The sequence below is a fragment of the Mya arenaria genome, chromosome 6 (assembly GCF_026914265.1).
Source record: "Mya arenaria isolate MELC-2E11 chromosome 6, ASM2691426v1".
Lineage (NCBI taxonomy): Eukaryota > Metazoa > Mollusca > Bivalvia > Myida > Myidae > Mya > Mya arenaria.
Window position 1 is genome coordinate 79,752,031 of NC_069127.1, and position 25,565 is coordinate 79,777,595.

General features: G+C 34.3%; 1 protein-coding gene across 3 annotated transcripts in view; it reads right to left on the reverse strand.

Annotated features, from left to right (window-relative positions):
- Positions 1-217: 217 nt before the first annotated feature.
- LOC128237443 (transmembrane protein 45B-like) overlaps positions 218-25,565 on the reverse strand; it is a 38,179-nt gene continuing 12,831 nt past the window's right edge. For 2 of the 3 annotated variants that reach the window (XM_052952990.1, XM_052952989.1), the window contains exon 2: positions 218-5,712. In XM_052952990.1, the coding sequence (XP_052808950.1) occupies positions 4,781-5,665 (885 nt within the window). In that variant the 5' untranslated portion in view covers positions 5,666-5,712 and the 3' untranslated portion in view covers positions 218-4,780. Of the gene's footprint in view, positions 5,713-14,986; positions 15,110-25,565 lie in introns of those variants that run through there. The other variant, XM_052952991.1, reaches the window with a different exon arrangement.

Genomic DNA, 25,565 nt, shown 5'->3' on the forward strand with positions numbered 1-25,565 from the left:
CTGAGCAAAAGGTTTGAAAATGATTGCTATTCTATCTTATGTAGATTTTAACCTCAGTTGACCCAATATTGAACTCGCCTTTGATTCAAAACAACATTTCTGACCAAGTTTCATTAAGTTTGAGTATATATACCCATATTACCTTATGTGACCCAGAATTGATCTTTTGGTTGAGACTCACATTCTGATTAAAATTGGGTCAACAATAATACAATCATAAAATTTGTTCATTTATTAATAACATTGGAATGTAGAGACATAGCAAAAAAATAGCTTATAAGTTCAAAACTGATAACAAAGTTGTTTTGGATACCTAGAAACACTATTCTTTTTCACTATGGATCATTTCTAGACAGTATTAAACAAAGATATTTCTTAAACATCACAGTAAGTGAAGAATTTAATTCAAATAAAAAGAGAAATACTATTTTGTAAACATGCCATTTTAGAAAAAAAACACTTCATGAATGGAAAACGAAATGTAGAATGAGTTTATTTTTTATTAAATTTATTTTAAACATAAAGTATCTCAGTAAAAAAATCATATGACATATTATAATGTATAAGTGAAGCAGGCAAAAACAAAATAAATATAATAACTGATATAATAATAATAATAATAATAATTATAATAATAAAATAGCTAACATTAAAATTATTAAAAATTTAAACAATTAGAGATCTCTAAACCATCAAACTATACAACAGTGTGAATCTAGTTATACAGCCAAGTGGATCAAGTTATACAACAGAGTGAATCAATTTTTACAGCCGATAAATATATTCCAACTCCTTCATTTTATTTCACAACAAACAACAAACAATACCTGCATACCAACACATTCTGGATTTCCATAAACTAATATTTAATAAGATATAACAATTCTACAGTAATACTAAGTCACTGTTACAACGATACCAGTATAGGGACCCATTTATCAACAAGCATAAAACAAAGCATGGTAAGAAAGTGTTTCCTCTTCAATCGATAAAAGGCATGGTAATTTATTCCTGAAAAGTGCACAACAGAAATGCAACAATTTTTATATTTTCCTAAAAGGGCACCCTTGTTTAATGATAACTCCTGGGTATCAGTTTTACAGCGATAATGATTTTTTGATTATTAAAGTGTCTGACCACCTGTATGAATAATAATGAACACATTATTTTTGAAACAAGTTGTCTAAAAAGCCATCAAGCGTAGGGGCAAATCTTATTGTGATATGATCTTGATAGGGTACAAATGTCACATTTAGCTGTGTTTTTTTTGCTTGTCTTTGGCACAGACCACAGGGGCAGGATGCATGGTTATGCCACATCCTGATTGGCTGACGTTCAATAGCTCCTCCTACCAATGATGATACAGGATCCAATTATCAGATTAGGAAATATCTGATTATGAAAACACATGTAAATTGTTCATTACACAAATACAGTAATCTGCTCATTACACAAATACAGTAATCTGCTCATCACACAAATACAGTAATCTGCTCATTACACAAATACAGCATTTACAAGCAGCAACTGACAAACTACAATGACAATGCACCATGCACATAGGGCAAGATGATAGGGCAGTACGGCATATTTTCAGCAGTCAGAAGGGCAGCATGGAGTGACGCAGTGGTCAAAATGCATAGCGGAAACACTATAAGATTAATACATTCAGTTATATCATTGTAAGTGTCATCATTTAAATTGAATGTTATAAAGGTAAATTTAAATGAACTTGTCAAGTGAAATAATTTGCTTCCAAATATATAAAATATCATCACTTTAAACAATCATAAATCTAAAATATGATCACAGTTGTTGGTGATATGATTTAATCGGAATGTTTTTTTCATTGGATTATCAAAAAAGACTCACTTTTACAAAAGGCACAAGAAAACAATAAATAGGCATTTGTTTTTGTAGTCAAAAACAGAAAAACTGATGTCTCCCCTAAAGACATCGTCACAATATGTTGAATATAATCATTTGACCTTGACCTCTAAGTGTGAAGTCATCTCAATATGGTGAATATCTGTAGCGAGTTATTTCAAAATCCTTTATTAGCTGTTCAAAAGAAATTGAGCACAAAATATAATCATATGACCTTTGACCTCTAAGTGTGACATTGACTTTAAACCAAGCTGATTCTAACTTGTGCACTACATTATAATCGTCTAAATATGGTGAACATCTGTGGTAAGTAATTTCAAAATTCTTCAAGAGAAATGGAGCAGACATACATATATATATATATGTCGTATATAGTATATCGTATGACATATATAGTATATCGTATGACATATATAGTCTTATGACCTTTGACTTCTAGGTGTGATCTTGACCTTCAACTGAGCTGGTTGTAACATGTGCTCTGCACATCAATTTAATATGGTGAACAATTGTGGCAAGTTATTTCAAAATCCTTCATGCGGTTCAAGAGATATGTAGCAGACACAAAATGTAGTCATATGACCTTTGACCTCTAGGTGTGACCTTGACCTCAAAATCCTTCATGCGGTTCAAGAGATATGTAGCAGACACAAAATATAGTCATATGACCTTTGACCTCTAGGTGTGCCCTTGACCTTAAAATCCTTCATGCGGTTGAAGAGACATGTAGCAAACACAAAATATAGTCATATTATAACCATACAACCTATGACCAACCAGTGTGACCTTGACCTTGAACCAAGCTGTTACAACATGTGCTCTGCACATCGTCTAAATATGTTAAACATTTGTGGTGAATTTTCTTAAATTAATTCAAGCGGTTCAAGAGATATGAAGTGGAAACAAATTGTGAAGGACAGACTGAAGGACAAACAACTTGAGCAAAATCAAGATGTCTCCCCATATATGGTCGAAGGCATAATAAAACTTATATAAATAAATTGATCAACAATTACCATTAGTTCATTATTACAACAACAATATTTCATAATGAGGCAACAATTTCTTTTCTATGAACAGCAAGGAACAGAACACAATGTGTAGTCAATAAAATATCTATGAAAAACAAAGCACATTTTGTTATACAAAGTCACAAAATGGTTTTCTCTTTTTAGCAACAGTAAACAGCGTTTTTGATAGAGATCAAATCAATATTGATAAAATTTTGACAAAATAAATTCCCATAAAAATATCTTTACAAGAAATATAACATATTTGGTCTTGGAATTAATAATTTACAAATATAAAACTATTTGGTGTTGGAATAACCTATAAAGAAACATGATATAATTGGAATCAGAATAAATACATTAGAAATATATATTATTTGATGATGGAATGAATATACCATACATAATGCTTAACAGTCAAGGAAGATATTGGTTAAAGAGATTTGTCAAAAAACCCAACATTTTTTGAAAACTAGTAAAAGTAACAGTCTTGGCCCCATTTCTAAAAAGATCATTAGGCTTAAGATTGTGAAAATCCAGGCAAAAGCACCTTTTTGGCGTAAACTTTGTTTCGATAGAAATATTGTAAGGACTTTTATTGTGAAGATTCTGCTCGTCATGGGTATAAATGAGCACTACTAAGCAAGTAATGTCTACGACTAAGATATCTTATTGAAACAGGCCCTGGACAAACCCCGATTTCTGAAACCGTCTTACATCCCTTATTACATGTTTAAGCTTATAGTAAGTCATATACCTATGTTTTAAGTCTTTTAAAGGAAATTATTTTAAAGACAATCAAAGAAACATTTTGTGATTTGTTAAATCGAGATAATCAAATAAGTAAGTTAAAAATTTGATACATAATATTAAAAATGTGTAATATATTCGCTTAAGATATTTTGTGAAAATGGGGCCAAGAAATGAACACGTATTATTTTAGCACAAAACAGTCCCTTAAATTGTTCAACAGAAATCTTAAAACTATTAAAAAATGTCAGACACTAATGATATAATGAACTGGATAGTTGAAACACTTATTTGTATACATCAGAAATGAACTAGAGCAACCACAGAAGAGATGAATACCCTGTCATGCAGGATGTTACTGATTGACTCAGGCAAATAAGTAGAAGTCAAAATCATAATGGATGTATATCAAGGGAAGTTACTCTTATCTGCCACAAGGTTAATCTAAGTTGTTCAATATAGCGAAAGTGTAAAATGGATGTTCAAGGGTACATTACTCAAAAAAGAGGTCAATGGAAACGAGATTAACCATGGGGCAAGGAAAACAGCAAGGCACAGCTACCCACCAAGGTAATGTGAACCTAGTAACAAAGTGATATTTCTGAAACTGGGGCAGAAGGTTGCTCCACAAACTTCAATATACCCAGAACTGTAAAAATCATATTTTTAAGGGGCAAACAACTCATAACACATTATAGATATAAGTCATCGAAAAATGCCAGGCATTACTAACCACCATGGTTATAATATTTACCAAGTATCTGAGTGATACCTGTTAAACTGTGCGGACACTTCAATCAGCAAATTCCAAACAGTCAAGTGTGACAATCACATCAAGGCACATAGATTGAAAAATAAATGGCCGTAGCTCATGAAAAATATAACAGGCACAACTAACTATGATAGTTGTAAAATGTACCAAGTATAAGATTGATAGTTTTGAAACTGTGAAAGTTGTTGGCTACACAAACCATTGCCAACAGCCTGACCAACTGACCATATTGTGACTCCAATATACCCACCTTCAAACTTTGTTTGCGGGGTTCAATTAAACATAATTAAATCATGAAAAAAAGTAAAAGTATCATGAGTATAAATCATCATTATTATTATTAAAAGTATCATGAACATCATCAAGACAACATGGAAGTATTCTCAAATTCTACTTCATTTTCACTATCTTCGTTTATCTTTACCATAGAGTCGCCGTTACTTGAGGAGTTTATCAGTCTCTTCATGGCGTAACTATCTTCTTGGCTGTACGTATAAAACCTGCGATGTGCTGCCGCCACTACACCCCCTATTGCGAGCACAATCAGCAGGTTGACCCCTGCATGCCAGGCAAAGATCATAGTGGCTATCATCATCTGTTCATGGTCGTCTTCATCCCAACGAAAGGAACTTTTAAACGGCGGGTACAAAATCCATCCTATCTGCCAAAACCACGTCCCTTGAAGTAAGGTACAGTAAGCACGACTTAAGGCGCACATTATATTATTTTTGTACTTCATTTCTAATATTACTGATATAATACTTGCGGCTATCGCATAGAGAAGCAACGTGTGAAGTAGCACGTCCAAGTCAGTTCGGCCATGTAAGTGAAACTTGAAGAGAATAAATTCCACTGTAATGGCTAGAAACAAGGAGACATAGTCCATCGAGGGAGGCAAAGGCCATTTATAATGAAGAAGTATATCTACAACACTAGACAATCCAAAAAAGAAAAACATCGTGGCATGCTGCCCGTTGCCGATATTCACAAACCGCCAATCCTTAGAGAATCCAGTGTATATTTCAAGGAAGAATCCAATGCATATACACATGAGTTTGAAGTAAGCTTCAATAGGCCAGTCCTTGAATCGTCCGCACAGGCACGGGCAGTTGAAAATGACAGATGACGTGAACTTGGTGTTCTTGTTTAGGGCGATGTAGTAGCGATAGAACATGTGGAAGGTCCACCATAGTCCAAAGAAAATGAAGAACGAGCCCGGGAGGGCGTGGCCAGGAAAATTACCCATCACTACCTAACACTAGCTTTCACTGCACTGTATTCCAACACGACAGTCTGAAATTATAGAAATTAATATAAGTACATCTTAATACTGTAAGTGCAGAGCGTTATGTAGATCTGATATCAAACTAATGAGTGGTGAAAGTCACGTAATTCAAATGATTACATTTCTGTTATCATCGATCAATTGTGTATCTCACATGAAATTTACAAAAACATGCTATAATAATTGTTAATGACAGCAAAAACCTTCATTTATAAAACATTTTAATATTTCCTACAATTATAAACCTTTCCCCAAGTATTGGAAAACATAAATCAGGGAAATAATGGCCTGAAGTTCAGATGAAATGCTGTACATTATACCCGAGTACATACCCCAATACATGTGTATAAGGAAATATGCTTTGTTGACTTATCAGATATTACACTTCAAAGGTACAAGAGAAAAATCATGTAACTGAATCATCAACATTGTTTACAATCTTTAAAGCTAAATGTGTGGCCTAACAAGAAGGAAAATAGTCCCAGCTTTTAATCCACTTTCATCTACTGATAAAGAAGTACTTAATGAAGCCCAATCCACACTAGGCAGTAACTGTTGGATGCCACCAGAATAGTTTTATGATGGGCCACAAACGGATGATATTTCTTTGAGATTTCCAAACACATGGCAATTTGTCTAAATATGGGAAAGGCCCTTATTTATGATTACCGGTAAATAGAAACCAAGAAATTGTGGACCCCCCCCCCCCCACACACACACACACACATTTTTTTAAATTTTAAAGATATGTATGTGAATTTTATTAACCTTATTTATAGAAAAAAAAACTATCATATAAAGTATAAGACATGAAAAAAAGTAATGGTGTCCTAATCCCAAACCAACTTGAGCTATCACAGAATGTGATTAATACCCCCATACACCCAAGTGTCCAATACGGCCTGGATAAACCAAATAAAGACTGGAACATGTTTCACTGAAGGTAAATGTGCCACAGAATTGTCAATAATATAGGGACATGAGGAAGATTGAAAAATATTAGTACTGTTATATGACACAAACTATCATCAGTTAGGTTTGTAAAGCAAAACATTTATGTTCAGAAGGTTTCTGTGACCTTAACCTCAAAAGAAGGGACACTGGTCTTGTGCGCAATACATCCTCAATTTTGGTGGTCACTTCCACCAAATAATTTTGAAATCTGACAAAGTTATGGACTGAACACAAACTTTTATCAGTAAGACTTATATAGCAAAACATTGTAAGTTCAGAAGGTTGCTGTGACCTTGACTTTGAAGGTAAGGACACAGGTCTTGTGTGAGATTCTTATGGTTTGGTCGTCACTTCTACCAAATAATTTTAAAATCTGACCATAAATGAGAAAGATATAGACCGAACAAAAAAGGGACGGATGGAATTGATGTCATGCGTGATTCCTATTAATACATGTAGCCCCCACTTCACTTTGTGAAGCCAGAGTAAAATAATAGTATGTACTAATATGAATGAAGTAATGTCAAGTGATTTTATGGCAAAAATAAGAGGCAGAAGAATGGCAGTGTTATCACAAGCTAGGGAATAACTCTCAAATTTAGAACCCAAATTAACATCGAATAAAGAACCCCCCAAAAATTATCTGAAATTGGCCTTCAAGTAGAGCTATCATTGGACCACCGACCCCACGATGACTCGAATATATAACTGCTTCAAACCTCAGTTATAATTAACTAAGGTTTCCTGTTTATGCAACATGCAGGTACAAGGTTAATATGGGCAAAAATCTGAGTCTTACCTTGACTTCCTTAAAATGTTACAAAGTCATAGGAAATATAGTATGGTAAAGTCTGACAGCGGGAAATGAGACATGACTGCACTTATAAACTTGGTATAAATTTGTTTAAGCCATGGTTGATTTGTACTATAACTAAATTATCATTTAAAGGCTAATCGCAATGTTGTTACAAGAAATTAGGATAAGCTGCAATTTTTCCAATAATCCACCAACTTTCTTATTAAAGGTGCTGCCATAGGCCCTGTGGGTTGTTTTATCCAGATTTCTTCTATTTCTTTAATGAAAAAATGTAATCAATAGTTTGATTTTAAAATTAGTGTATCATTTGTTGTTTTAATTTGGGCTTCAATGATGATCAATGAGCTGGTGCAACTGACATTGAAACTATTTTGTACACTGTTTGTATAATTTGATATAAAAAAAACACAATTCAGGTGTGATCTAAAGCAGATTTAAAACATTTTCAACCAAATTGATGTAAAGGCGAGATAGCTAACCCACCGGCTAGTTGTAGTGTAGATACTGGTTCCACCCTCCAACAGGAAAATATTTGTTTTTAATTAAAACATTTATGATTCCCTAAGCACAGCTTCACATTGCAATCTTATAATCTATCAATGTTCAAAGTTTCAATCAATTCTTACATAGGCAAATATCTCAGCAGAGCCGTGAGCATGAGATATAAATCATGCACTCTGCACAAGTTGACATTTTCATCTATTAAGTTTCAAAACCAACTTTTTTTTTTTCATGTTTATATTATAAAAACATTATTTGCAATTTCGAGGCCGATAAAAAACAACAGCAACATAGTTTCAAGACTGAAACAACCAATGACAAAAATATAATATCATTGAACTGAGTCATAAAAGGTAGTTATCAATATTGAAAACAAAAGCTACATTTACTTAAGATACTATAATAAGATAACTGAAGAGAATGTCAGCCATGGGGCTTGAACTCATGCTTGATTAAATGTAAGTTCACTCAAAAAGCAAAGCCATTATTATGGTTTTGCAATGACAAGTTAATCTGTCAGAAACAAGCAGAAGATAAGTTTTGCTTTGTCTACTAATTTGGGCATGAAGACAAAACCACCACATTCACTGGAAGGTAAAAACACGTCCGATTTCCTCGGCTATCCCCGGTACACCCCCGACTTGGGGGGTGGGGGTGGGCGTGGTTACAATTGACTGGTGCAGTATCATTTCACCCTTGTCTTGTGCTACTGTCTTGTGCTACCTCATTGTAAAGACCTAATGTGAGTTAGGCTTAACAAAAATTATCCCAAGTGCATTCTGTCAGAATGATGGAGTGTAACGTGCCAGAATGAATGCATGTACCGCACATCTGTTGCCATGGGCACTTTCAATCAATGTACATGTATTCACATATTTTTCCTACATATATTTATAAAGAAATATAATAGCTCATACATGTCATGATGTAATTATTTCAGTACAAGCTATTTATTGACTATAAATGAAATCTATGCTTTGAAATATATAACAAGAGTACAGTAATAGCTAAACGATCCCCTAGTCCTGATTAACTTCATAAAGAAATACATTCTTTATTTAGAAAATCAATCAATACGTTCTTGGGAACATCAACATTTTCCAGTAAATTAGCTGTTATAGATGCCATCATTTTATGTCAACATTGTTTAATTACCCATAACAAGCATTTATATTGTCAGGAGGAAGACAATCTCATCATGACAACTATATCCTATTAGGAGACATACATGTATATAATTACAGTATGAAGGCTTCCTTCTCCTTCTTCGGTTATCTTCAACGCTAATGGCAATGTTTATAGTTTAGAATCTGGGGTGGAATTCCTTGTGACCCAGGAGTATTGAGAAACAAGACCCACACAAGAGGAAGTCAATGCAGATATTTTATGCTCAGTTATCTTGTAATGTGTTGCCAAGGCAATCAAGGTGCATAAGTTGACAAATATTTTAAACTAAATTATGGGACTTAATTGTTGCTTCTCTGACATTACAAATATACATATAACTTATAACAAATAATTAACATTTGATAAATTAATTAAAATCTTAAGAAGTGAGAATAGAGCGCGGCTGAGTGCCCATACCTAAAACAATACACAATACAGAGACAAACCTTTCTTATCAAAATATAATTCAACTCTTAATGGAAAAAGTATGAAACACGCCAAAGGCCCGCTTTAAAATTTTTCTTAAACTTGTTTCATTAATGTTGGTAGAAAGACAATTAAATTTTAGTATCAAAGCTTCCCTACCAATTCTATCGTGATTATTTTGTTAAGTGCATATTATAATTCACTCATCTGTTTTGTGCATATATATAACTCGTCTGTTTTGTGCATATATATCACTCGTCTGTTTTGTGCAGATATATCACTCGTCTGTTTTGTGAAAATATATCACTCGTCTGTTTTGTGAATATATATCACTTGTCTGTTTTGTGAATATATATCACTTGTCTGTTTTGTGAATATATATCACTCGTCTGTTTTGTGAATATATATCACTTGTCTGTTTTGTGAATATATATCACTCGTCTGTTTTGTGAATATATATCACTCGTCTGTTTTGTGAATATATAGCACTTGTCTGTTTTGTGAATATATATCACTCGTCTGTTTTGTGCATATATCACTCGTCTGTTTTGTGCATATATCACTCGTCTGTTTTGTGCATATATCACTCGTCTGTTTTGTTTATATAGCACTTGTCTGTTTTGTGAATATATAGCACTTGTCTGTTTTGTGAATATATATCACTTGTCTGTTTTGTGCATATATCACTCGTCTGTTTTGTGCATATATCACTTGTCTGTTTTGTGCATATATCACTCGTCTGTTTTGTGCATATATCACTCGTCTGTTTTGTGCATATATCACTCGTCTGTTTTGTTTATATAGCACTTGTCTGTTTTGTGAATATATATCACTTGTCTGTTTTGTGAATATATATCACTCGTCTGTTTTGTGCATATATCACTCGTCTGTTTTGTGCATATATCACTCGTCTGTTTTGTGCATATATCACTCGTCTGCTTTGTGCATATATCACTCGTCTGTTTTGTGCATATATCACTTGTCTGTTTTGTGCATATATATCACTCGTCTGTTTTGTGCATATATCACTCGTCTGTTTTGTGCATATATCACTTGTCTGTTTTGTGAATATATATCACTCGTCTGTTTAATGTGCATATATCACTTGTCTGTTTATTGTGCATATATATCACTCGTCTGTTTTGTGCATATATCACTTGTCTGTTTTGTGCATATATCACTTGTCTGTTTTGTGCATATATCACATGTTTGTTTTGTGCATATATCACTTGTCTGTTTTGTGCATATATCACTCGTCTGTTTTGTGCATATATCACTTGTCTGTTTTGTGCATATATCACTCGTCTGTTTTGTGCAGATATATCACTCGTCTGTTTTGTGCATATATCACTTGTCTGTTTTGTGCATATATCACTCGTCTGTTTTGTGCATATATATCACTCGTCTGTTTTGTGCATATATCACTCGTCTGTTTTGTGCATATATCACTTGTCTGTTTTGTGCATATATCACTCGTCTGTTTTGTGCATATATCACTTGTCCTGCATTTTCAGTTACATCTCAAATAATTGGATTTAGTTGTAGTTTGCGTTTTTTCTATGCTTCCAGTGTTGTAATCATTAGAAAGACAACATTGATGGAATTTTATATGTGTATAATAATAATTTTTAAAAATACAGGAACTAGTTATTTTATATAAAATTTGGTCAGTTTTGTTGGACATTTGATGAACATTTTTACCGTGGGTTCAGAAAACTGATATTGCCTCCTTTAGCACTTTGGACTTTTGGTCGCTTCAGATGATTTATCTTTATAGAAAGGTACATTTCCCAACGTCCATTTGCCAAATAAGCATTTGGAAGAGTTGAAAACATATAAATCCCGATTTAATCTGAAGAAAACATGACGCAACATTTCGTGTCAAATATGTTACGTATCGAATCGCTTGGTTTTTTGACAACAACAGACATGTATAATTCACTTTAGTGACCTGTTTTTAATTTAACCGAGGTCAGGTGTTCATTTGATGAAAACAATAGTTCCCATAAATACGTACAAAACGTGTATTGATCGACCGAAATATTTCCCCTAAAGTCGTGTCTCAAATGTTACGTCACAAATTATTCAGATTTTGTTCATGTACACAGCCTTTCGACAAACTTTAACTGTGTGGCATATAGCTAATACCGTGACAGAAAAGTAGCACCAAACGCGCGCATTGATACTGTGTAGTATATCCAAGATGGCGGAACAAGCAAAGCATGGGTAAGTGTTGTCATGGAAGTTACGTCCTAACAGATTCGCGGTGGGCTTATTTCATTCAGTTTCATGACATTAATTGATGCAGCTTGTATATTTCGCCTGTACGGGTGCACAAACTTATAATTTGTCTCAATTGTCTTGAGGTTTAAAACATTTGATTTCACGCGCGTTCAGTTCAAATTTGTTTTAAAGATCGATCCAAAGCTGGTATTTTGGTGTCTTATGTTACGTCTACGGTGTCTTATGTTACGTCTACGAAGTCATTGTGTTTACATCGGTACACGCTGTACTTTAAGCAGTCATAATTCGCAATTTTGCATATAAACTGAGTAAATTTTAACCAGATAATTGGGAATTTCTTAAAAAATGCCTGTTGTCACACAGCTCTTATTACACGAATACGTAACGGCGACACCATACGACACCATTCATTACCGATTTTGACATTTGGGTAAAAGAGTCCCAAGTTACGTCCAAATAATTTTGAAAAGCATTTTAAGTCTCTAGTGCTAGTAAAAAAGAATGTATAAACATGTTATGTACCTGTGTTACGCAATAATCAAGAGACATATACGCGAAATAAGCATCAAATAGCTCATATTACTGCCACAAAAGTATATAACTTCACCCTTTGATGTGCGCCTTTGTGTCCAGTTACATCCGGATGTAAAGTCCTAAAACCTATTGTATGCTTCAAAACTCGGCATGGTTTGCTTGGTTTTTCTGCATAAAAAAACAACTTTTTATGTGACAAAGCATTACAAATTATAATAAAGCAAATGTTTACAACAAGAAAGGGTTCCATTTATAGTGGAATGTCATCGTTACATCACCAATTTTTTAAATAAATTGAAGGCTCATTACTTTTTTTGTGTGAAGTGCTTTATTTAAATCTTCTAAGGTATTTTAGAATTGACATAAACAAATGCAGTAGCATGTAAAAGAACTTACTAAACTATTGATATTTTTTTTTATGTGGACACCAAGCAATTTGTGATGTAACAAAACAAGCTGGACAGTGAATTCTTCCTCATATATCACTTGTCTGTTTTGTGCATATATCACTTGTCTGTTTAATGTGCATATATCACTTGTCTGTTTAATGTGCATATATCACTTGTCTGTTTTGTGCATATATCACTTGTCTGTTTTGTGCATATATCACATGTCTGTTTTGTGCATATATCACTTGTCTGTTTAATGTGCATATATCACTTGTCTGCTTTGTGCATATATCACTTGTCTGTTTTGTGCATATATCACTTGTCTGTTTTGTGCAAATATCACTTGTCTGTTTAATGTGCATATATCACTTGTCTGTTTAATGTGCATATATCACTCGTCTGTTTAATGTGCATATATCACTTGTCTGTGTAATGTGCATATATCACTTGTCTGTTTTGTGCATATATCACTTGTCTGTTTAATGTGCATATATCACTTGTCTGTTTAATGTGCATTTATCACTTGTCTGTTTAATGTGCATATATCCCTCGTCTGTTTTGTGCATATATCACTTGTCTGTTTTGTGCATATATCACTCGTCTGTTTTGTGCATATATCACTTGTCTGTTTAATGTGCATATATATCACTTGTCTGTTTTGTGCATATATCACTCGTCTGTTTAATGTGCATATATCACATGTCTGTTTTGTGCATATATCACTTGTCTGTTTAATGTGCGTATATCACTTGTCTGTTTTGTGCATATATCACTTGTCTGTTTTGTGCATATATCACTTGTCTGTTTAATGTGCATATATCACTTGTCTGTTTAATGTGCATATATCACTTGTCTGTTTTGTGCATATATCACTTGTCTGTTTTGTGCATATATCACTTGTCTGTTTAATGTGCATATATCACTCGTCTGTTTTGTGCATATATATCACTCGTCTGTTTTGTGCATATATATCACTCGTCTGTTTTGTGCATATATCACTTGTCTGTTTTGTGCATATATCACTCGTCTGTTTTGTGCATATATCACTCGTCTGTTTTGTGCATATATCACTTGTCTGTTTTGTGCATATATCACTTGTCTGTTTAGTGCATATATCACTTGTCTGTTTTGTGCATATATCACTTGTCTGTTTAGTGCATATATCACTTGTCTGTTTTGTGCATATATCACATGTCTGTTTAATGTGCATATATCACTTGTCTGTTTAATGTGCATATATCACATGTCTGTTTAATGTGCATATATCACTTGTCTGTTTTGTGCATATATCACATGTCTGTTTAATGTGCATATATCACTTGTCTGTTTTGTGCATAAATCACTTGTCTGTTTAGTGCATATATCACTTGTCTATTTAATGTGCATATATCACTTGTCTGTTTAGTACATATATCACTTGTCTGTTTAATGTGCATATATCACTTGTCTGTTTAGTGCATATATCACTTGTCTGTTTTGTGCATATATCACATGTCTGTTTAGTGCATATATCACTTGTCTGTTTTGTGCATATATCACTTGTCTGTTTAGTGCATATATCACTTGTCTGTTTTGTGCATATATTACTTGTCTGTTTAGTGCATACATCACTTGTCTGTTTAATGTGCATATATCACTTGTCTGTTTAGTGCATATATCACTTGTCTGTTTAATGTGCATATATCACTTGTCTGTTTAGTGCATATATCACTTGTCTGTTTTGTGCATATATCACATGTCTGTTAAATGTGCATATATCACTTGTCTGTTTAATGTGCATATATCACATGTCTGTTTTGTGCATATATCACTTGTCTGTTTAATGTGCATATATCACTTGTCACTTGAAATTTAAAAATGTCTTAAAATATTGTCTTTACCGAAACATTTTATCAAATGGCAACTCATGCAAGATAAAACAAAAGATAGTTTTTCAAAATCATTTTGTCCAAACACTGAAATAACACTTGCACAGTATAATTTGTATAGATCTGTATAACCCCTTATAGAGTGACCTCAATAGATAAAAATAACAAACTCTTTATTTATACAGTAGAAAAATGATTCCTATCTACACATCTGAAAACCTTAATACAAAGCTTCCAAGTACAACATAAACTTATCGTACTTTTTACAAAACAATTCTATAAAACACACAAAATATTATAACAATATGTTACATAAATTTGATAAATGTTAAAGAAAAGACATGAATTCAAATTTGAACTTAAATGAGACAATACATAATACCTGAAGTAAATCCACCTGTAGTGTTCTCAATTTTACCACCGGTTATTATATCAGCCTCTAACAGCATGCGAGTGTTTGATGATGCTTTCATCAGTTGCCAACTACCATTGTATTGACTGTTAGGAGAGCTTGTCTATCAGAGTGGCAGCTTCATAACATTGGCTGTAATCATCACTTAAATCTGATGAAAAATAATTATGCTCTTATTTAAATTAATTATATCCTAATGGCTGTCTGTAGCTCAGAGAATTCAATACATTCATTAAGTTTGTCAATGTACTGTTTAAATAAATATAACTAGATACTAGTGTCTCCATTCAATAAAAAAAGATGTATATATAAAAAAATTATATATTAGTTTTAAATATAACTTCAATCAATTTTAACATAACTTATATAAATTTTACCAAAACTAATATCAATGTTAACATTGACTAAAATCAATGTAAACATAACTAATATCAATGTCAACATAACTAGTAGTATCAATGTTAACATAACTTGTATCAATGTTAACATAACTAGTATCAATGTTAACATAACTTGTATCAATGTTAACATAACTTGTATCAATGTTAACATAACTCATATCAATGGGGCCTCTCAGGAATGGGGGGGGGGGGGGCTTGAGGAAATTATTGTCTCTGAAATCAATGCTAACTAACAAACATCCCAGAGGCTTCTCCAAAATCAATGTAAACTCAAAGGGGCCTCTTGGAAAGCAACATTAAATATTATCAGATGTGGCTCTCAGAAATCAATGTAAACTAATATCACAGGGTCCACTCTGAAATCAATGTTAATTAATATCGTATGGGGGCCTGGCTTAGAAATCGAAGTTAACCATTATCATGGGTGCCTCTTTGAAATCATTCTTAACTACTATCATGGGGCCTCTCAGAATTCAAAGTTAACTTAAATCATTGAGGCCTTCCAGAAATCTCTGTTAACTAATACCTTTAGGGACTTTTAAGAATCAATGCAAACTAATATCAAGGGAGCCTCTTGGAAATCAAAGTTAATTAATATCTTGAAGGCCTTTCTGAAATCAATGTAAACTAATATCATGGGGGCCTCCCAAAAATCAGAATTAACTAGTACGTGTATCACGGCGGCTGGAAAAATCAATGCTAACTAATGTCATGAGGGCCTCTCAGAAATCAATGTCAACTAATATAATGGGATCTCTCGGAAATCAATGTCACCTAATATCATGCGGCCTCTCGGAAATCAATGTGAACTAATATCATGTGGCCTTTCGGAAATCAATGTTAACTAATATAATGGGGCCTTTTGGAAATCAATGTAAACTATTATCATGGGGCCTCTTGGAAATCAATTTTAACTAATATCATGGGGCCTCTCGGAAATCAATGTTAACTAATATCATGGGGCCTCTCAGAAATCAATGTTAACTAATATCATGGGGCCTCTCGGAAATCAATGTTAACTCATATCATGGGGCTTCTCGGAAATCAATGTTAACTATTATCATGGGGCCTCTCAGAAATCAATGTTAACTATTATCATGGGGCCTCTCGGAAATCAATGTTAACTATTATCATGGGGCCTCTCGGAAATCAATGTTAACTATTATCATGGGGCCTCTCGGAAATCAATGTCAACTAATATCATGGGGCTCTCAGAAATCAATGTTAACTATTATCATGGGGCCTCTCGGAAATCAATGTTAACAAATATCATGGGGGCTCTCAGAAATCAATGTTAACTAACATCATGGGGCCTCTTAGAAATTGATCTGTATAGAGATTGGTATCAAATGCATTATCCATTGAATTGATAATAACACACTTAAAATTCATATTACAGTTGTTGCAAACCTAATCAAAACAGGAAAACATTTTTTTTAAAATTAGCAGAAGAGCCTGCAATTTTATTGTGTAATAATAGTGATGGAATTAATGTACTCAACTTAGAATTTAAAGATAAACACTGATGGTTTACAGACATTTCAAGCATGGTTTGGGTTACCAGTGACTTGTTATACTACTACTAACAATTTACAATGCATGTATTCAGTCCAAATATAATACTGAATGTACTTTTAATTCTAAGCAAATCCCTTAAACTCCCCTAAATTGTGAATTCCTTTAAACAACCTAATACTGCTGGTTCCTCTAACCTCCCCAATACTGTTGGTCCATTTAAACTCCCCAATACTGTGGGTCCTTTAAATTCCCCTATACAGTTGGTCCCTTTAAACTCCCCAATACTGTTGGTCATTTAAATTCCCCTATACAGTTGGTCCCTTTAAACTCCCCTATATTGTGGGACCCTTTAAACTCCCCTATACAGTTGGTCCCTTTAAACTCCCCAATACTGTTGGTCCCTTTAAACTGCCCAATACTGTTGGTCCCTTTAAACTCCCCAATACTGTTGGTCCCTTTAAACTCCCCAATACTGTGGGTCCCTTTAAACTCCCCAATACTGTTGGTCCCTTTAAACTCCCCAATACTGTGGGTCCTTTAAATTCCCCTATACAGTTGGTCCCTTTAAACTCCCCAATACTGTGGGTCCCTTTCAATTCCCCTATACAGTTGGTCCCTTTAAACTCCCCTATACAGTTGGTCCCTTTAAACTCCCCTATACAGTTGGTCCCTTTAAACTCCCCTATACTGTTGGTCCCTTTAAACTCCCCTATACAGTTGGTCCCTTTAAACTCCCCTATACAGTTGGTCCCTTTAAACTCCCCTATATTGTGGGTCCCTTTAAACTCCCCAATACTGTGGTCCCTTTCAATTTCCCTTTACAGTTGGTCCCTTTAAACCGCCCAATACTTCGGGTCCCTTTAAACTCCCCAATACTGTGGGTCCCTTAAAACTCCCAAATACTATGAGTACATTTAAACTCCCCTATATTGTGGGTCCCTTTAAACTCCCCTATATTGTGGGTCCCTTAAAACTCCCCAATACTGTGGGTCCCTTTTAACTCCCCTATACTGTGGGTCCCTTTCAATTCCCCTATACTGTGGGTCCCTTTCAATTCTCCTATACTGTGGGTCCCTTTCAATTCCCCTCTACAGTTGGTCCCTTTAAACTCCCCTATACAGTTGGTCCCTTTAAACTCCCCTATACAGTTGGTCCCTTTAAACTCCCCTATACAGTTTGTCCCTTTCAATTCCCCTATACAGTTGGTCCCTTTAAACTCCCCTATACAGTTGGTCCCTTTAAACTCCCCAATACTGTTGGTCCCTTTAAACTCCTCTATACAGTTGGTCCCTTTAAACTCCCCTATACAGTTGGTCCCTTTAAACTCCCCTATACAGTTGGTCCCTTTCAATTCCACTATACAGTTGGTCCCTTTAAACTCCCCTATACTGTTGGTCCCTTTAAACTCCCCTATACAGTTGGTCCCTTTCAATTCCCCTATACAGTTGGTCCCTTTAAACTCCCCTATACAGTTGGTACATTAAACTCCCCTATACAGTTGGTCCCTTTAAACTCCCCAATACTGTTGGTCCCTTTCAATTCCCCTATACAGTTGGTCCCTTTAAACTCCCCTATACAGTTGGTCCCTTTAAACTCCTCTATACAGTTGGTCCCTTTAAACTCCCCTATACAGTTGGTCCCTTTAAACTCCCCTATACAGTTGGTCCCTTAAAACTCCCCTATACAGTTGGTCCCTTTAAACTCCCCTATATTGTGGGTCCCTTTAAACTCCCCAATACTGTGGTCCCTTTCAATTCCCCTATACAGTTGGTCCCTTTAAACCGCCCAATACTTCGGGTCCCTTTAAACTCCCCAATACTGTGGGTCCCTTACAACTCCCAAATACTGTGAGTACATTTAAACTCCCCTATATTGTGGGTCCCTTTAAACTCCCCTATATTGTGGGTCCCTTTAAACTCCCCTATAGTGTAGGTCCCTTTAAACTCCCTTATTATAATTGTGGGTCCCTTTAAACTCCCCTATATTGAGCGTCCCTTTAAACTCCCCTATATTGTGGGACCCTTTAAACTCCCCAATACTGATGGTCTCTTTAAACTCCCCTATACTGTGGGTCCCTTTAAACTCCCCAATACTGTGAGTACATTTAAACTTCCCTATATTGTGGGTCCCTTTAAACTCCCCTATATTATGGGTCCCTTAAAACTCCCCAATACTGTGGGTCCCTTTAAATTCCCCTATACAGTTGGTCCCTTTAAACTCCCCAATACTGTTGGTCCTTTAAATTCCCCTATACAGTTGGTCCCCTTAATCTCCCCAAAACTGTGGGTTCCTTTAAACTCCCCAATACTGTGGGTCCCTTTAAACTCCCCTATATTGTGGGTCCCTTAAAACTCCCCAATACTGTGGGTCCCTTTAAACTCCCCTATACTGTGGGTCTCTTTAAACTCCCCTATACTGTGGGTCCCTTTAAACTCCCCTATACTGTGGGTCCCTTTAAACTCCCCTATAGTGTGGGTCCCTTTAAACTCCCCTATTATAATTGTGGGTCCCTTTAAACTCCCCTATATTGAGCGTCCCTTTAAACTTCACTATACTGTATATCCCTTTAAACTCCCCTACACTGTGGGTCCCTTTAAACTCCCCTATTATAATTGTGGGTCCCTTTAAACTCCCCTATAGTATGTGTGCGTCCCTTTAAACTCCCCTATAGTGTGGGTCCCTTTAAACTCCCCTATTATAATTGTGGGTCCCTTTAAACTCCCCTATAGTGTTCGTCCCTTTAAACTCCCCTATATTGTGGGTCCCTTTAAATTCCCCTATATTGTGGGTCCCTTTAAACTCCTCTATACAGTGGGTCCCTTTAAACTCCCCAATACTGTGAGTACATTGAAACTCCCCTATATTGTGGGTCCCCTAAATTGTGCGTCCCTTTAAACTCCCCTATACTGTGGGTCCCTGTTAACTACCCTATACTGTGGGTCCCTTTAAACTCCCCTATATTGTGCATCCCTTTAAACTCCCCTATACTGTGGATCCCTTTAAACTCCCCTATACTGTGGGTCGATCATATCTCTTTAAACTCCCCTATACTGTGGGTCCCTGAAAATCTGACATAGAATTGACCCTGTATTGAGGATGTTATTGTTCATGTCTCTTAATTATGTGGTTGTTCTGAACATGGGTGAAGTATGAAGTTTAATGAAAAGAATTGATGTTATAAGTGAAAAAAAGCCCACTTGCCCTAAAACTACCAGCTATTGTAAATATGGGAAAGCAACATTATCATCACAATCAACAACTTATGCCTCACACTAAACAAGAGTGGAAGTGCAGCTTTTCATGGATCAATCATGTTACAATGAGTCCCTGGTTTAATGAATATAGGTTGGACCAGAGGACATTTCCAATCACCTCACAATTACAGAGTATTGATTAATGGAGCCTGATATCCATCCTGCTTTTTAGCCTTCTGATTCTTCATTAAATATTGACTTTAAATATGTGCTCACTCTTCTGACAGGGGTGGGAACATCATTTTCCCTGAAACCTGTGCAAACACTTGGAACTATGATATTCCAGGAAGAATAAAACTTGACAATCAGAAAAGTTTTCTGATATGCATGTACTTGTATATAAATGTTTCTCCTAAACTCTGAATTAAATAAATTCAAGCTACAATATAAGAAGCATCACAGTTTTCCTTGTAAGGTAATACCGGTAAGGTTCATCCCTTTCCTAAATTTGCCACGAATTGGACGTGGAAAACGGGTGGCTATTGATTGAGTTTTGGAACAGGTGGCACTTGCTGTATAATGATGAAAAACAGAAAATGGGACTTTGATATAATTTTCACCATTTTCTACCTTTTTTCACCAAATGCCACCCTAACATGGCAGTTGGTGGAGTATTGGAACCTTTTCTATCAAATGCCATGTGGCAATTTTTTTACAAAAATGCCACCCAAACGTGGCAGTTGGTGGAGTATTGGAACATTTTCCACCAAGTGCCATGTGGCAGTTGGTGGATTTTCTTAGGTTCATTGTAATCTTTATGGGAGGTTGTGTCTGAAAAAAAATTGTGTATAACATTTCTCTTTACATTTTCAACTTCATTGTAAAAATTGAATGATACTGTTTAAGCTTTTAAAAGTACAACTCTAAACTGATTTGTCAATTCTTTTGGATAAAACTGAATCATACTTGACAGCACATGCATAAAGCTTATCTCTTAAGTCAATTTTTTATCAAATACAAAGAGACTAATATGTGTAAAATAAAATAAAAATATGATAAGTCGTTATCTCTTTTTGGTTGTTAATATGATAAAAAAACAGTTACCTTTTAATCAATCCATTTTATTTAACAAAACTGCTCAGAAATTTCCCACTATTCAAGTTTCACAAATGCTACTAACTGTCAGAAGATATTTTGAGGAAATTTTCCAGCAGAGGTCTTAAAACAAACATTAATGGGATCCTTTTACCTTTGGGAAAATATCAAAAAAGCATGTACACAGAAAACTTAGATCATGATAATGATCATTACATTGTTGTTGTTGTCTGTTGTTGTCATCATCATCATCATCATCATCATCATCATCATCATCATCATCATCATCATCATCATCATCATCATCATAATCATCATCAGCAGCACCACCACCACCACAATCATCATATTCACCAACACCAGAATCAACCACTTAACAACACCACAATTATTATCAAAATCAACCACCACCATCACCACAATCATCATAATCATCACCACTACAACCACTGTCATAATCATCATCAACAGAACCACCAAAACCATAATCATCATCTACAGAACCAGCAACATGATGAAGAGTAGTAGGACATGTAGTGATAGTAGTAGTGGAAAAAATCCCCAAAAGTAGTATTACCAGTCAGTTTTAAGTAGTAGCATATGTAAGGATGCTAAAGCAGCAGCAGCATGAACAGCAACTGAATGCTATTCTAATTCCATGATGATAATTAATGATGAATTTTGCTGAGTTCTAAGTCTTTTTCACCAAACGCCACCCAAAAAATTAACTAAGTTCAATTTTATCACCAAACTGCTATAATTGAACTCAGTAAAAGTTGGATGTACTTAATTTAGGTGAAATTCTTGATATTCGACTAAGTGCCACCCATTTTTCACCAAATGTCACCAAATTCATGGCATTTGGTGGAAGTTGGTGGCAAATTTAGTGAAGGGATGTAACTCTGACTTTGCCCTCACCACAAATGTACAAAAAATGTTTAAGGATTAAAATTCGACATGTTGCATTTTATTGGAGTACCGTATGGTATGCAATGGGGCTGTTCAAAATGGGTGGAGTCATTCATGACGTCATACAAGCACCCGTTCTAGAGGTTATTTTGAACTAACTGTTTTTGCATTTTCGTGACATTTAACAGCATTTTTAAACACAAACGTTTCTTCAACTGTTCCATCCATCATGAAATTATTTACATTAAAATCAATCAAATTATCGTTGCTTATTTTGTTTTAACTGCTTTACTGCAGATTACAGTTTTGCATGTTGCCAATAATTTTACTACGATTTCATTAAAAAAAATAGTTCCGTAGTAAATATGCCCCGCCCCTTGGTATTACTGCGCCCAATGACAGGACAGAAGTATCGAACAAACACACGTGATATCGATGGGAAATGTCATTGCACTTTATACAGAAATAAAGTGCAATTGATAAACAACAACCAGTGTTAAGGAATGAAGTGTGAATGTAAATATATTAAAATGAACTACGGTACAACTTATACAATATATATGGTAAATATACTTTGAAAATGGCGAGAAAAGTTGTGCATGATATAGAGAAAAGGGGGAGGGGGGTCTAGCCAAAAAATTGTTGGGCGGGGATGAAATAAGAGTAAGGACAGGGAATGTAACTTTATGGTTTCTAGTAATCAACGCTCATGCTTTTGTAAAATGCACTTTTTTGTATGATGAAGTAAAGTGTGGCCTAGGAGTGTTAAATCTAAGATACTGATGACCGGAACCCTTCATTAAATGTTGATATATATGCTCAAATATTGTCCATGATTTTAAATAGCGTTAGTAGCATGATTTAACAAAAGGCAGGTTTAGTCCTTCTGTTTGTATATGAGTCATTGTGGGTCTAATTTTTCCTTAACTGTTGGTTTGCACCCCACTAAAACCAGAATATAAGTTATGCTGAAAATGTATTTTTCTCTGCAATTTCGATATTGAAGAGTAAACTAGTTATAATATAGGTGTTTTCACATGCATTACCGTGAAAAAATAAACAAAATAAGCCTTTTATGCATTATTTCGTTTTAACTGTTTTACTGATCAAAACAAAATAAAGCATTTGGGCCTTTTTTTTTAATAAATTGGTTAACGGATCCGCCGTCAAATTATTTCGAAAACACCCCAAAAAAAAAATTGGAAAAAGAATAAAAAAAATTTGGTAATTTTTTTTTTTTTTTTAAATATTGAAAAAAGTAAATCATTTTTTTTTCTGCGCACATGAAATGATGTAAAACCTGTTGCCTGTTCCTTTGCACTATAGGGATGCAGTATTAAAAATTGTTTTCAAAATGGCGGCCTCAATGAGCTGAGATCATACATACCATCTGCATTTAAACAATTTTTTGGGGTAATAACTGACATTAAGGCTGATACCTGTATCAATGGTAACACATCACATATAAACCAGAGTTATTTATAAAATATATTGTCCTGTGTTTGTCCCAGGGGGCATTAATTGTAAAACAAATTATATGGAGACTACTATTCAAGTAATCAAAATCTGGGTAACTTAAATTTTGTTAAAGCTGCAGAGAAATATCTTAACTTCAAAGAATGCATTACTGAATATAAAATCATTTTCATTATTTACATTTCCTTATTCCATTTAAAAAATAATTGCATGAGTCAGTGAAATTTGCTACAGTGTGCTTTTGAGAAGAAGTAGTGCCCAGCAATTAGAAGACACAGGCATATTCATTGTAAGGCCGATATGTGGAAATAGTGTTGCAAATAGGAACACTCTTGCTGTCAGGATAAAAAGTGACACTAAAACTGAAAGTTTGTAATAATATTGACTTTAAAGGGACTGTACACCCTTTTTTTTCGCACGACCCATCCAACATTTAAAAAAAATAATTTGTTAACCAATTTATAAAAAAAGGCCTTGTGTACAGATAAAAAATATAGGCAATATGTACACACTTTTTTATCTGGGGATTTGTGGCTATTAATTAGTGGTTGAAAATTTGACTCCATTTGCTATCGATAATCGAATCGAATCGGACCAAGCATTTCGATTTACTATCGAACAAAAATCGAAAGTTCATAATATCAGTAAGGAATAGATTATTCATACATAGTATCACGAGCATTTAAATGGTTAAACCTGGATTCAGTACGTGTAATGCTATAGACATGCTTTTTGCAACAGAAAGTAAATTTCATTAACCCCTTTCTGTCGTTTAACAACTAAACGAAAAAAAACATTACAACAAATAACATACATTGTTATAGTACAGTTACATATCCTATGTAAACTGTTTTAGACTATTGATACAATATATAAATGCAATTTAGATGTCGGGCGTAAATTATATTAATATCATTTTTAATTTTTTTCAAAGTTTCACTAGACAATTTTTTTTATTGTATGATATTGATATTTATTGTTTTTAATTCAGTCGACCAGCTAAATACCACATTTCATTTTATTGTGTTTCATATTTTTTAGTATGTTGTACAATATTGTTCAAAAGCTGTCTTAGTATTTTAATGATATTGCTTGTAGTTAGCTATCAGATTATATCGTTGTAAAGCACCTTTGAACGTGTATATGAAAAGGGCGCTATATAAGTTTGGTAAATAATAATAATAATAATAATTGTACCGTACTTAATAATTGCACATTATACTGCAAAATGATGCACACTGGAACAGGCCAGTTATCTTAATATTTTGTGTAAGAGAATGACATTTCTTATTAAAATGAACTCAACGAGAATTTACCTGAAAGAAAAAACTACATTTACTCGATGATTTACCACAAAAACATACGTAGTTACCGGAAGTAACATTAGCGACATCAATTTTGGACAACCACTATCGATTGTCGCCGACATAGCATTGTCAGCGACGATTTATCGATTGTACTCGATAATCGTTTCTTCACAACTATTAATTAAAAAATCCAAGTGTTGGGAATTGGACAGAAAAAATACTATCGATAATCGGTTTATGAAACCGATCAGTGATGCATTATTAATCGATTTAATAATTATTTAAATAGCTTTGGTCATCATATTTAAGGCATACAGATATAGTACATGCACCAGTTTTAAGAACCGATGTTCCTTTCCAATATTGTTTGTACATTATTTTGTATAAATAACATTATTTATTCAGAACGCAACTATCTTTTAGTGTTTACAAGTTACTATTACAGAACATGAGACCACAGACTCTAATTTTTGTCTTATATTTAGTATTGTTAACATGTGTAAAATAACCACAAAGAAAGATATCCATTTCTTAGCAGTTGAATATTCTTTATGTTTAACAAGAACTTTTTTTTCAGAAAACTGAGAAAACTAAATTATTACATGGTAAGAAGTAAACAGGTACATGTTTTAAAAATCACTTTTAAACC